General features: G+C 40.2%; 3 protein-coding genes across 7 annotated transcripts in view; 1 reads left to right on the top strand and 2 right to left on the bottom strand.

The window, feature by feature from the left end:
• Positions 1-1,084, bottom strand: part of LOC118412541 (retinol-binding protein 2-like) — a 3,314-nt gene extending 2,230 nt beyond the window's left edge. The window contains exon 1 of the mRNA XM_035815454.1: positions 867-1,084. Within this exon, the coding sequence (XP_035671347.1) occupies positions 867-942 (76 nt within the window). The 5' untranslated portion in view covers positions 943-1,084. The remainder of the gene's footprint in view (positions 1-866) is intronic.
• A 453-nt stretch (positions 1,085-1,537) lies between these two features.
• Positions 1,538-7,272, bottom strand: LOC118412540 (alpha-N-acetylneuraminide alpha-2,8-sialyltransferase-like). Of its 2 annotated transcripts, XM_035815452.1 has the most exons (9): positions 6,632-7,272; positions 5,398-6,239; positions 4,714-4,864; positions 3,897-4,009; positions 3,595-3,690; positions 3,193-3,275; positions 2,858-2,995; positions 2,499-2,590; positions 1,538-2,161 (listed from the first exon to the last, which is right to left on the bottom strand). In XM_035815452.1, exons 2-9 carry the CDS (start codon positions 6,150-6,152, stop codon positions 2,015-2,017), a joined length of 1,575 nt encoding a protein of 524 aa, XP_035671345.1. In that variant the 5' UTR covers positions 6,153-6,239; positions 6,632-7,272; the 3' UTR covers positions 1,538-2,014. The 2 variants fall into 2 exon arrangements, with proteins under 2 accessions (XP_035671345.1, XP_035671346.1); XM_035815453.1 differs by lacking the exon at positions 6,632-7,272 and having other exon boundaries at positions 5,398-6,468.
• A 175-nt stretch (positions 7,273-7,447) lies between these two features.
• LOC118411543 (ras-GEF domain-containing family member 1B-like) overlaps positions 7,448-14,507 on the top strand; it is a 65,372-nt gene continuing 58,312 nt past the window's right edge. For 3 of the 4 annotated variants that reach the window (XR_004830687.1, XM_035813881.1, XM_035813879.1), the window contains exons 1-2: positions 7,448-7,597; positions 13,582-13,665. Coding sequence is in view for 3 of the 4 variants with exons in the window: in XM_035813881.1 (XP_035669774.1) it covers positions 13,633-13,665 (33 nt within the window). In the remaining variant the exon portion in view is untranslated. Of the gene's footprint in view, positions 7,598-12,297; positions 12,405-13,581; positions 13,666-14,507 lie in introns of those variants that run through there. The other variant, XM_035813880.1, reaches the window with a different exon arrangement.

The following is a 14,507-nucleotide window of genomic DNA, read 5'->3' as shown; positions in this document are numbered from 1 at the left end:
AATACAAACCTTTGAAGCAGCTTTATTTACTTTAAGACACACCTCCCCCTGTTTAAATCACATCAATCGACGTTTTGATTTTCCGTTTTGCAAAAAAAAATATATCTAAGTTGTCAATGATCGGTCCTTTTTCATGCAAATGGTACCTGAAAAGCATTTAGTGTCGCCATGTCAATATGGTCGTACCCCGCGCTATTGATCGTCAGCGTTGTTTTGAAAGTGGATACGGCTTCAGCTACAATTACCTGCGATACCGCCAACAAGGCGCCCCTGTCCTGGTCCGAAGGTGTACGCTTACGTTTCAATGTAGTAGCTTGACGTTGGACATTAAAATTCCTTCTCTATTACACTAAATTGCAGCAGTGCTGGTGTTTTCTGTATGGTGAATCATCTAGTTTCCAACTTGGCAAGGAAGTTCTCTGTTCTGTCTAGTGTCTACATATCAGCGGAAAAGTCGAGGATGAGACGGAAACAAACTCTTTCGACGTATATCCAACAAAGGGTTCTTCAATGCCCAAGATACTAAAACCAACCATTTTTAAGGTTCCGAATCATTAATTTACCCTCTAGGGACAACCAAAAGAAAATCGGATTAAAAATCACTCTGGGTCAGCAGTATCTGATGAGACCGCTGTGACGGATTGGTAATGCTTTTCCTTTCGCACGCAGATCTGTGCAAGCTTTTCCATGCAGCTAGGTTTCACAAAAATGTTAAAATCAGAAACATCGACGTCTGTGTTACCTTTGTACATGCACGTTTACCAGGCATGATCAATAGGCTGGCCCCAGTTTGGTGGGAGTGGCAAAAACTAGCCGTATCTGATCAAAACCCCGCAACCCCTGTTCAAGTATCGAACGGTACTTACTCAATGCTCTCATGTACGCATCGAAGTTGTCGTTTTTAACTTGGTTCCAGGTTCCATTCAAATCAGGCCTCGACATGGTGACTGCTGTTCCGACTTCTTCTCAGTCGTACCTTGCGAAAGTCGTCTTGATTCGTGCTTGAAGTGTCCAAATCTTACAGAGCACTGCGTATCAGCTGTACAGACCTCCGTTGTTTGACGACGGCGTCACTTTTGTTTACCTTATAAAAGTGACCCTTGGTCTGAAAAGACCACGTGACTCCTGTGCGTTCTCGTGTATCCGTCACAATATATACAACGAGGCAAAACTATCATCACTGACAGGTGTTAACAACAATGAAACGGTACGGTAGCATTGTAACAGTTGCTCATCGTATGGACGTATATTATTAAAGCCCAAGCCTCTTCAAAAGATCAGGACACTGTAAGAACTTTTATTGTGTAAAAAGGTGATAATGTTACAGTCTTTCAGTCAGATGTCAGTAAGGATGTAGGTCACTTGTGACAGAACACTTAACTAAAGATATGACAAAAGTATTCAAGGTGTGGCGATTTTAGACTCAAAGTAAACTTTATCGCTAGCAAAAACTTAATGAAACCAAAGTTATCATATAGATGCTCAGTCAGCGATGGAGACTTTCATGAGTTTCGCTACGCTTTACATGAATATTGCAAAATAGACCATGTTGGTATCCCACTTCAATGTGACAATTATGCTGATGAAGGACCCCAACATGGCGGCAGAAACACCAATGACGTTGTCTGAATACACACTGCGCAAATTTATCCATAATACTATCCTTTTAAACCCTTGGCAGATATAGCAGATAGGTGGTGAGGTGATATTGTGGATGGGGGAGTGGCAATATAATCTTGTAGTTGAAGGTTCTGGGTTCGAATCAAAGGCAATGCCCGGTGTTGTGGACGTCACACTCTTTCCTCCGGAAAAAAGGCACGTCACACCTCTTTCCTCATTCTACGCCCTTGAAAATGAGGAGGTGTCAATCCGGCGTGAGTATAACACTCTACTATCAGTTGACCATCTGAAAAAGTCATAGCCACCTGTTCTGTCAATATTTCTAAATCTCAAAAAAGTGACTTCTAACGTAATCCACCACCAATACTCCACAGCCCTTCCGGCAATGTCTCCGTCACTGTTTGCACTTGTCCGTGACGACTCTGACCACGCCTTTCCTGTGCAGCTCCCGGATCTGCATGAACTCGGCGGCCATGTCGTACACCACGCCGCGCTCCCTCGGTGGGAGGAAGATGTGGCCCACCCAGTAGTGAAACGGCACCTGAATGGACATCCGAGAGAGAATGGCTGGATACTTGTCGGTACATTGTGTATCAATTTGATGTCTGAGCTGTCAAAATGGTTTTTGGTTAAACCTAATGCTAGCGGCTCGAAAATCTTCCCATCGAAAGTGAGGACAATAAGATGGCAATGTAAAGCATCACATCAACAAAACAGGCTTTACTATGTATACTGGGATGATAGGTGGGACACACAAGGTGTAACGAGAACATTTGGACGGAAATGACAAAAAGGACAATATGTGCCTGAAGCATCTAACGTTACGAAGATTGGAAGAGGATTGAATGCACGACGTCAAAAGTCTGAAATGGACCTACCTTTTTACCGAATTCTGTGAATGGAAATGGCCAGAACCCATAGACAGTGACTTCCTCACACAACGTGAGCGCTGACGATATTAGGTACAGACCTGTAGTGTGAAAAGCCGGAATAGTTTCAGTGATATCTTGTTTTGTGCTTTTTATTCTTTTATTGTATTCTAGGGCGTTTTAATTTCCTTTCAGATAAGACATGTAAGAGGACTATCATGAGAACTATGAAATAATCGCATAGTTGAAAACGATACGAGAGGAAAAATTTGCATGTGGAAAAATGTGGAAAAATTAAAAGTATACAAGAGCCAGCTGACAACTAACAAACAACACAACAACTAACGCAAAATAAACATGTTAATGACCTGTTGTTATGGTTATATGATGCAGACCATGTGTATTCCAGTAATCGTTGACAGAAATGTAGTGCGGGGGATTCTGGTAAACAAGTCTGAGTGGTCGCCCCGCATCCTGCAGTACCTGGTTTACCGCTAGGAGGTAACCTGTAGTCGGTCGGAAGAAAGAGATATAGAGCAGTATTTGTTAAATTATTGCTTAAGGAAACCGTCTACTTGACTTTCACGTCATCTAAGTCACTTTAAGTCGCGGTAAAGCCGAAATTCTAACAGTGACCATGTTTTTGAAATGGAGAACTCGGATGGAAAGACGTTCAGCACCAAGGACAATACCATAACCCCACCTGTCGGTTTTCTAATGAACAACAAGCCGTAAAGGGATTCCAGCATCTCCAGCACCTCTTTCTTTTGCGAATGTTTCTGAAACCTGCATTGTACAAGATAGATTGACAAAAAAAAGATAAAACAGGTTCTGTTTACAAGTATCATTTAAATATCCGTACGTGCATTTCCATTTACTTGTTTCGATTTTTTAACCATCTAGTCAGAGTACATCGACGTTACGTCTAATGCGACCCGGCATTGTTAATGTAGGCGATTTTCAGATGTCAGAAAACTTTCTATTCCCCAGTGTACACTGTAATGGGTAATGTGAACAAAACATGTTTTAACGCCACCGCCTTATATATGGCCCTTATGTGTACTATAACAAAGTTTTGTTCAATGCAAGATACACCTTTACTCACCTTTTCACTTGATGGAAGGTGGCAGTAGTGAGGTTTCTTTTCGACCCAACGTCCTGCACATGTGCCTCTTTCCCCCTCGTCGGAGGCCAGTTTATTCTGAAAAAGGGAAAGTTAAATAGCTGACTGGACTGCCTGACTTCAAATGTCTCTGAAACCAAGCAAAGACTATCTTCAGCAAAAAAAACTACTACTTAACAATCGCAACAATCGTACTAAAGGGACAAAGAAGTTTTAAAGATCATAACAAACTTAATCATAGACATTATTATAAAATCTGTAGAATAGACTTAGCCCCTTTATACCTAAAAACGTAGTCAGCGCTGTCAATCTGTCTCCCACAGTTGCTCCTGTGCAGAACACCGCTGTTACCTACAACTGCGCATGTCCGGAATGGCGCGCTAGGGAACGGCGAAGTCTGAGAGAAGCAAGACGACATGAACAAATGAAAGACAGAGCGGAAGAGAGAGAAGAAATAAATGTATACTTTCAACCATATCTACAGTCAAACCTGTCTATAGCGGCCACTCAAGGGACTGGAGAAATATGGCCACCATAGACAGGTGGCCACTATAGAGAAAATGTTGATCAATTGACTATGAACAAGCTACACATGATTACAGTTCCCACTAATCCTTCTCACCAAGTAACGGTTAATTCACCGATCAAGACTTGCACTTTAATGCTCAAGGCATGCATACCTTCTGCTACAGCCAAAATGACCCTGTCAGGAACTCCAAATCCTTGCAAACTACAATTTCAAACACGGTGCAGGGTGACATAAGGCTGCAGTATGGTTGCAATAGGCAGTGTTTCTGTATCAACGGGACCTAAAATCGTGTGGCCGTGGCCGCGTTGGACAGGTGGCCGCTAAGCCTATTTCTTAATCATTACGAATCCAAGGGACCGACAAAAAGCGGCCACTATGGCCAGGTGGTCGCTATGCAAAGGTGGCCGCTAATACAGGTTTGACTGTATTTGGTAATCCTCCCATTACGGGCAACGTCTAGCTTTGAAAGTGAAGAAATCTTTTGAATTCATTAATACAATTATGATCATGAATTAGTAACGTTATGTCACTGGATGTCGTACTGTAAACGGGTATATTTCAGCAAGACTTACCGCTGGAAAGGCACTGTAGAAGTTTTTAGTGACGGTGTAAGACAAGTCGGGTACCGGGTGAGAGGTCCATCCAAACGTAGTGCCGGGGGCGACGTTAGACTGTGTGGCCACCATGTTGTTACGTGCCGTGCAACACTCCTGTAACTGTTGTCTGTATACGAGACAATAATTATCTACTAGTCCAACTTGGTGAACGCAGCATTTTCGGATCGAAAGATAATAAAAATTGGATTTTAATGCAGTACAATAACAAGCCGCTGGGGGGGGGGGGGTCAAACATAACATTTTTCATAAAGTAACAAGAATAAAGACCAACTGAGATTTTTTTCTGGTTAGGTTTTATGAACAAGATGTTTGTTTTTAATTCGTCCGGTAGATTTTGGCAATGAACCAGTTCTTTAGCCTGGGTACCATCCGGAAAGTAGTTCGCTCCGGCTATTATTATATACTATATACAGTCGCTTCTAGCTCTGACATTCATTTATACACTATATACAGTCGCTTCTAGCTCTGACATTCATTTATACACTATATACAGTCGCTTCTCTGTGCTTCTCTGGATAGCAGAAGCGAACGTAGGAGCGAACTACTATCCGGATGGTACCCAGGCTACCAGTTCTTGTCATGGAATCTGACTTTGGATGAAAACCAAATTTGACTGCAAAAAGATATACTCTAACTTACCTGATGAAATCCCTGTATATCACGTTTGGCGCCCATATTCGCAAAGGTTCGTTCACTGCTGTGAGGTTATAAGATTGTCGGAAAGTTATAATTTGAGACCTAAAAGAAACAGATTGTTGGTTTCCACTCTCGTCCTGGTACATCAACACCGGGGTGTCTTTTACAACACTTGTGTCATCTACAGCCCTCTTATTTTTCCGAATTCCTGTCTTCCTTTCCCGATGCCTATTTTTAAGAGTTATATCCATTTTACTGTACTTCTCAAAGGCTCGGAACAACAGTTCTCTCTGTTCTTCAGTCATTGAGCCTTCCTCAGTCTTTCTTGACAGGATTTCACTGATGGTGTGGACGTCCATTGTTCTAATTTTTGCCGCCATGGAGTTTCCAGTTCGTCTGAATATCTTCTCTATCACAGAGAAAACCTTTGTTTGCTTCAGTTCAAGCTCTTCAGTGTCTATCGTGTCAAAATTATTTTCTAGATCATCTACTTCAAAAGGAAACTTTGCGACAGACTCGTCACAGCTGCAAGAACATTTAGACGATAAGAGAAGCGAGAAGACCCAGCAGGGATGGTCTCGTCGGTTCGTGTCTCGTCCGATGTTCAGGAGTCCGTTTGGGTTGAAGATACAGTTCAATACGCTTAGGAAAAACGCTATCACAACGGTACAGGTGTACATCCAGACTGTAGAGCGCCAATGCAGGCGAGGAAGACGGCTCCATCTTCTACACCTGCCGATAATGTAGCCGACCGCCATGTCGAGAACACACCGCTGTCACGGCGCTATGGTTTTCTTAATGCGCCTCAAACTGAAGCTCCATTGTGCCCCTTTCCAGTAGAAAACCTAGAAGATTACCAACAAAGTCGTTGTCAAAAGGTTTGTAGCTTTCTGTATGTACAAAACATGTACCTTCCTGCTTTTAGTTGTCATCTTTGTCCAAGACACTACCCAAGTACTTAGAAATCGCAGACCATGTCGGAGGCGCTAGACATGCACTCTCACTGGTGTACTACATAGTAACGTACAGCCCAGGGCTCTGTTGATGCTTAAGTAGTTGCTATCAATATTTAGGTGTGAGAAATATATAAATGAATGCTCTAAAGACTCCCATATTGTATAGCTACATCGATGCAAAAGAACAATCTGCACATTTTACGTAACGTTATACTCGTATATGGTATGCAACGTTATGAACGATAAATTAGAACGTTTGACTGTGTGGAAATACAACTTACTTGCCAGCTGCAGTGTCCGGCTGTCTCTTCTTGGCATTACAGATTATATCCGTTGCTTCGTTATTAATCCGCCTCAGCTTATGTTTTCCTGACATCACAATGAGAGGATCGCAGAGCCTAGGCACAAGATTTTACCAATAGCAACAGGTCGTCTTGCTATCGGCTAAAAACTAACTAAGGGTTAACGTTAAAGGTCGATAGTTTGGCCCAGTTTCGGATATGGACGTCAAAGGGAAGGTGTGTTCCATTTCTTATGACGAGATGTCAATGTGCAGTCATATTAAAGCAAATTAACAAGCAAATAAATAAACAAACAAACAAACAAACAGACTTTAGATATTTTTTCTTGCTTTACAATTGGATCACGGAGACTTATAGTATTAGTGCAAAGGGATCTTTGTTTATGCAACGTGAATAACCTTTCGTTATTTACGGACATTCCGCAGTTGTGTAGTTGTTCGCTAGATGTCGTAAATGAGTAACTTCTATTCTAGACAGGCGGTAAGAAGTTTAGATAGGCAGGGAAAAGGATACAATGCTACTGCATCGGAATTTTGGAAAGCTGACTTCTCCATTGTCCACAAAATAAAGTTGACTTAAACAATTTCACAGACTGCATTGTCAAAAATAAATGAATTGTATTTTGCAGACTGCTTAGATTAGACTGCTAACTGCGCAAAGAAAAAACAACAACGCAACAACAACATGGCTTTCTGTAATTGTTTTATGAGCATCAACATTGCTGTCTGTAATTGTTTTACCAAATAGCGTCCATGTAATCCCACCAGATTTCCGTGAACCCAGAAACTGAATCTCCCCTGCCTTCTGCATCAGTGCGCATGTGTAATTATTGATCCAAAATGGCGGTGGAACACAAACACAGACAGCGGGTCCAAACGTCACGTTTACCTATAGGAGCATAACGGTCAGCCATGTACCGCTAACAACGAGCAGCAACTCGTAAGGGTAAGCAATCTTTCCTTTGGTTTTATCTGTTTCAGGATTTTCCTTGTCCAGAGCTTCAGGGAAGCTAGGTTTTCCATGGTAGTGTACCGCTAGGTGCTTTGTTACCTTACATAGCGGGACACTTTAAACCTAACCTGAGTTTTCCAAGGCCAGATTTTTTACAGGTGCTCAACTCGGGAGGGATCGAATGTTTACATTTCTCGAAACATAATTTTAGGTAAATTTTTGCATATGCTGATATTGTGTATTTCATTGTTAAGTGGTTAATATGGTTAGTTGATATGATTTATGGTTGTTTATGTTTCCTCATGAGTGTTTTTCTTGTGATTTCTATGTTGTTGAAAATTATTGAGTCCTCAGACAGGTGACTCATGATGACGTAATTTCGTTGTTCTCGTCGGATTGAACTACTTGGAATTTCTTTGTTTGTTTCGTCTACATGTTTGTCCAGTAAACAAAGACACTAAAATCCAATTAAAGCTTAGATCTGTTATTTTATGAATTTATGCAGCACTAGCCAACAGAAACTGTGGCCTTAGGGCTGTGGATTGTCATTATTATCGGTGCAAAAATTTCTGAAAAAGACGAGTTCATACATTTTGACATCAAAATTTGCAGGTCCTTCCCATGCATAATAAAGCGCATGACTATATATGAATTGGAATCTGTTTGATAGTTCAAGGTTATCAGTAAAAGATTTAAATTTACAGTCCAAGATTAGATAAACTGAGTCCTATCAAAATCTGATACTCTTACCTTCAGGCGATGCTAAAGAGGGAATTGGCATGATATTAACTATTCCAAAAGTATTTAGCCTTCAAAGATTTAGTCTGTGTAACGCAAACTCCGCTATCCGGAGCTTGTAGACTCCTCCCCGCGGATAGGCGCGGCAATGTACGACGGGCCTGAGAAGCGCCATTAAATCAGGCTATCAAAGATTGATACGGCAACAACTAGTGCCAGAAAAGACAAAATTTAATTTTTTCTAGTGCATGCATTAGCAAGGAAACAGAAAAGTGGTCTGTTGCTGTTTTTTGTCACACATCATATAATGCACATGGTGATATCCCATTAAAATTTAAAGGATTGATTCAAGGCTATTACAGGGATTAGCCCCGCTGTTGGTTAAGTAGAGTACATAATGATGATAAGTTTTGAGGATTGCTACTTAACGAGGCATTTTTAATCAGTAAATGAATGCTGAAAGTGGTTCCTGTTTCCAGTGGTAATCAGAATAATCAGACCGTTACCAACTTGGCCCATCACCCTGGTCAATTCGACCCAATACCCTGGTCAACTAGGGTTAAGTTGTTGGGTCAAGTTGACCAGCAGGGTGTTAGGCAGGGCTCCAGTTTTAAATGTTTTTGTCCCACTCATCATCAATTTTATGTCAAGAAGTGCAGATTTTTTTACAGATGGGCCATGGGGTGAATTTTTTTCCCACCTGAACAATCAACTTTCCGTTAAAAGGACCAAAGCGTCCGTCATCCTTCCTGGTACCACTTGATTGCTAAGTACGTGTGGATGACCTTGTTGTGTGATTACATCCTGTTACGTTATTCTGCTAGAAACCTCTCAACATTCAAGGGTACAGATTAACTACTTTATAAACATTACTTCATTTTAAAGTTTCAAGAAATATTAGTATACATTTAAGTGCTACCGTTATCTTGATTGCCCTTTTTCAGTGTTTCAACTTCTATTTCAATTTCAGAATTTCAAGTCTTAATAATCATGTCCCAATCATTTCTTGTGTGAATATATTAATAATACTATAGATACTTTGATATCTACCAACATTGGCATTGGTAGAATGTGACCTAAACAATAGCATTACAAAACTACCTGTAACTCGAGGTTTGAAACTTTCAACGAAATACAAAACCTCAATCCCAAAGCTGTATTGAGGGATTCTAAACTTTTTTCATATGCTTGAATGAAGCAAAAATAAATAGCTTTTCATAGACAAAGAGGCAGAAAATCCCTTATCAACTTCTGTCAAAAATCCTCAAGCAAAGCAATGATCTACAATCTTATCAACGAAATAGGATACCCCTCTTTCAGCCTCACAAAAGAATGACTTTATCTGGGTGTAGGACCAAGGCTGAATCCTAAAGTCTTTGTCTCAGGAGCCATTACGTTAGACTTTACCCATTCATCCCACTATTTGTACACATTGAGGTCACCACTAGAAAAACACTGATGTTTACTGTAACTGTTTAATCTTCACTTGCAAGGCAGTCGCCAATGTGCAAAGCCTCTGGTGTAATGTATATTGAATAGTTCATAGAAATTAGAATATTTCTATTAAATGCAAGAACTTTAAGTTAACTTGATAAAATACAGTTTTCAAGGTACTAGTTGGTAACTATGATTTTCAGTGTACAGTCTGTAACAATACATGTAGTTGAATTTCAGACAGAAACATTAAAAAAAAACAATGACAACCCCAAACCATAACTCATTCTTCTTATTTCATTTTATTGTGTTCCTTTTAATTGGACTCTCTGTTCTCTTCACCACCGTACAGTGGTGACCATTTGCCCTGATAGATGTCAGATATTGCAGATTCCTCTGTGGATGGACATTTATACTAGAAGCAGAGGATGAAGACAAAAGAAGGCAGCACCGGTTCAAATATCAGTTATGAGATTTGAATAAAATAATATGGTACAGTTTAAAAAGAAGAGCAATGGGTTTATCTGCTTATGCACAGATTTCTAGTGTCCAGGAGAGAACATTTCCTTCCAGTCTAGCACACAGTGTTACCCGGGACCATTCCTCCATAGCTTGCCAGCCAAGCCGCTTCTCAGAAAGAGGGCATCACCTTGTATTCTGCAGAAGCCATGGCTAGCTCTATGCATGAAGCAGTGGGATACCATTCATATTCATTATTCCTCCAAGTTGAATCATTATTCCCTGTCTGTTGACGGTGGTCCATTGTGTGCTGGCCTGGCTGGAGGGGAGTGACAGGCTGTTACTAATCACTTTAACCACGCTGTTTGCTGAGGCTGAATTCCAGTAGCTGCCTGCTGTTTTATCCTATCCCTGGGGAGTTTCTAAGCATAGAAATCCCAATCCTCATGGCTCATTCTCAGATGTCAGCTGGTGCATTTAACTTACACCAAATATCAATATAATCAAGTTTATTGCCCGTAGGCTAATTGCAGGTAACATAAAAGATTCAAACAGTGTAAAATACAATATCACAAGTGTCTACTCTAATCTAAAACTAGTAAAGGCTAACTCTAGATCCAGGGTTATGGGTTCGACTCCTTTTTCGAAGACAGTGGAAGACAAAAGATCCCACTTTTTCTATTATGTGTGGGTTTAGTGATGTTAAAAGGTGAACTGCTTTCTTATCAATAAAAGTACATCTGGTATCAGAGTGATTGTAAAATATGTGCTGGCATTTTAAAGCATATAGTATAGTCAAATCTACCCAAGAAGACCCCTTTGGGGACCAATAGAATCTGGTCTATGTAGACAGGTAATCTTGATGCTTGTGTTAATGAGAAAAATTATCTATGGGATCACCAAAAAGTTGTTGCGATTAATATTGGCCAGGTGGTCTTTACTTGTATGTACTACTACTAGAGTAAGAACTAGAACTAGAGCTGGTCACTTGGTTGACACAAGCATTTCTTCTTTTTTTTGAATATTTAGTTGTGTGGTCAGTGTGCTTTCAGTATTTTCATATCCATCACATTATAGTTTACCATGGCTCATGATTAGACCTATTAATTTGCAATAATGCAAGACCTGGAATCTGAAGGCAAACATTTGAGGCTACAGCTGGTTTTGACTAAATCTATGACTACTATGAAAAATAGATGAACTAGACATGTTGTATCAAAATATCCTTATTTGAAGTGAACAGAGAAAATAACAGTTTGTTAGGGTGTGCCCTGAAAGTATGTGGCAGTTCAATGGGGTAAGCTGCACAGTTCCTCCAGTAAGTTGTGGTATAAACACAAGCATGTTCTCGTTAACGTAGCGATGACAGAAATATAGGAAGTCACATACCGCTCTGGTTTAGAGAGGACAGTTCCAAGAACTAGGATTTTTGTTGGCTAAGCAAATGAAATATTCCTACCTGAACTATATATATCTTTTGAAAAAAAGCTGTTTCCATTATAACTCCACATGTGCTTAAATTTAGCAAATGTATCTGTTCACATTGTGATACCTACAAGCTGATACATCTTTGTTCAACTTCAAGAGCGAAAATTGCTTTTGAACTACGATGCATCAGCTTGTCACAGGTTAACAGATGTTAGCACACTACTACAAAGTTGTATGATGTCCTGACAGTGAGGTTGGAAATTGTCACTTGAAAGGAAAAAGCCCAAAATTCTATTGAGAGTTAATTCAGAGTCAGATAAAAGATATTCTGTGAACAGTGAAGTCGTCGCACTGTATTTCTGTCCATCAAAAGCATAGTGCCAGGAAATAAAAAAGGTCGAAATGACTGTTTCTTACTCTTAGCAGGAAGTAGTACCGTAGCAGTAGTCTTTTCCCTGTATTTCATTCATTGGTGACGGGAAACCTCTAATTTCTACATCCTGGCCACGTGAAAACAGCACCCAAACCTCGATGACAGGCATGTCAAGGGTCACCTGATGCCAGTAGAATGGCCGTCAGGGCTTTCCCACGTTTGCTATTGTGTGAGACACCCCTGAAGGGTTATTAAAGCTAACGGTTTGTTGGGAGAGGGTGTACCCGTTTGGTTAGGCTGAACACACCTACATTGTACAGATTCTGTTGTGGTCTGAAAGATGGCATTGGTTTCTATTGGGGAATTAAGGTAAGGTTATATTAATACCTTGTCTAGTAGTATTAGAATCGCAAGGCAAGAAAACTGTTGTAACAAATTATTACTAAGAGTTTTTTTTACAGTTGTCTTGAATTGATAAACTTAAGGTAAAGTTAGTATCCCTTTTGATGTTTTGTTTTATCAAATTCTCTTGAAATTTTCTCACGGAATGTCACCTTTGTAATGGAAAGAAAAGTGATTTGTTGAACGGTAGGTCAGGTTGCTGAAAGATATCTAGAAATGTGTTTAGACTAGAAATGTACATAGATCAACCTGGTTGTAAATTGTATGGTAAACATGATAAAACATTGTCACACCAGCATTGGCATAGAAAGAGCGAAATACCAGGTTAAAGCTAAATATAAAGTGAGGTTTTCTTGTAATCAATGATTGGTCTTGTGTGCAGGTGGCACAAATCAATACTGAAGACTGCTTTTATAGGGAACAACTTGACTGTCTTCATGTTTTATCACCCCACTTCCACCTGTTTATGTAACCAAGACAAGGCTACAACATTTATTAAGCCTGTCTTATACACAAAAGCTAGATGTTGCCAACACACTTGTGGTAAAGTAAGGGTCAGTGTAGTTTATCATGGTGTCATGACAACTGACGCAGACCAGTTGTTGCAGTTACCTATTTTTTTATTGAAAGAGAAATGTTTGAATACTCTCATGCAAGGTAAATGTTGTAAGTACAGTCAAAGTACAATTACAGTGATGTAAGAATATGATTAAACAGTAGGGAAAAGGGGGTGTAACCCAATTTATGATAATAATTATGATAATTTCTTAACTGATCTATCAAATTTCTGTTCTTGTCAAAGTGCGATACTATACTGCAGTCTTGTACCTTGTTGTTTGTATTACTTTGTAAACAGTTAACACTTTAGATATGGCTGTATGATGTTTTTTGGATGCTGACCACTTTTTCATTACTAACAGGGATCGGGAAGCAGGAAAGCTCTTGATTGGCTTATCTCAAATTTGAAACATTGATTTCCCCAAACAACAGAAGACAGACAGAGGGAGAGAGCTCTCCAGATGTCGTGGTCTGCTAGTCACTCTTTCCACTTCAGTCAGCGCCCGGCTCACGCTGTGTACTTCGTCCGAACTCGAGAGGTCACGCGTACTCAAGTGCCTGCTTTTCTCCCTGTCCCCGTTACTAGGTTTTCCGTGTAAGACAAGACCTGGGCAGTGAGAGAGACACACACAGGAGAATGGGGTCCGACCTGCTAGCCATACAACTGGAGGTGAGTTAGAATTGTGTTCACTAATTGTTTTTAAATGTGATAATTGGGCCTGAAGCCTTTGTGAAGGGGAGGGATTTTTTTTAATGGAAATGAGGTGATTTGTTTTTATTTAAGAGCAGCAGTTCATTGTAAGGGGTTACAGTTGTTGCTGTTGAACATACAATGCTTCCCACAATGTCTATTGTAGCATGGGATGTCAGTGAGGGCTCTTTCAACAATGGCATGTTGTAGAAAGGGCTCTCTTTTCATGGGCTTTTAGCGTTATCTTCCACTTTTTCAATTAGCAACAGTGTGCGAATTCGTTTTTGCAATTGTATGCAGAATCAGACCGACTGTTCTCAAATATGTGCACTCTGTCTTACGAATATCCACAAGAACGACATGTAAATCAGTTATATATGGACACATAATCAGCTTACAAGCCAGGGGTGGCAACTATAATCCCCTTATGAAATGTGTATTATGCAGAAAGTTATAATAAATGGTTTCAGGGATTTGCTTTTTCATCCCAGAAAGTTTTTAACAGTTGATGTTGCAAAACATGCACTTTACATAGCTACCTACAATAGCAAGGAACAGGTTTAGTATTAACTTGGTCACATGATGTGGACATGCATGTATGTTCACAAAAGAAACATCAGAAAAGAAACACTTCCCTGAAACACTTAAACAGTTGTCTAGCACACGACAAAAACTGATGAAAGCGGTAACTTCCCTCTTGAAAATTCCAATGAATATGAGCCCCTCCACATGGGGTGCCCCACCTAGTCTAGCTCACCATACATTACATGCCACAATGGTCCATGGCTTTTGTATCCATTTAATTTCTTGGCAGGCTCCCA

Source organism: Branchiostoma floridae, chromosome 3 (assembly GCF_000003815.2).
Source record: "Branchiostoma floridae strain S238N-H82 chromosome 3, Bfl_VNyyK, whole genome shotgun sequence".
Lineage (NCBI taxonomy): Eukaryota > Metazoa > Chordata > Leptocardii > Amphioxiformes > Branchiostomatidae > Branchiostoma > Branchiostoma floridae.
This window is presented reverse-complemented; position numbering and strand designations above follow the sequence as displayed.

Coding starts and splice junctions, on each gene's coding strand:
- LOC118412540 (XM_035815452.1), bottom strand. CDS start 6,152: ATGGCGGTCGGCTACATTATCGGCAGGTGTAGAAGATGGAGCCGTCTT. Junction 4,010..4,713: donor TCTACAGTGCCTTTCCAGCG/GTAAGTCTTGCT, acceptor TGCTTCTCTCAG/ACTTCGCCGTTCCCTAGCGC. Junction 2,996..3,192: donor GTTCATTAGAAAACCGACAG/GTGGGGTTATGG, acceptor GACCGACTACAG/GTTACCTCCTAGCGGTAAAC.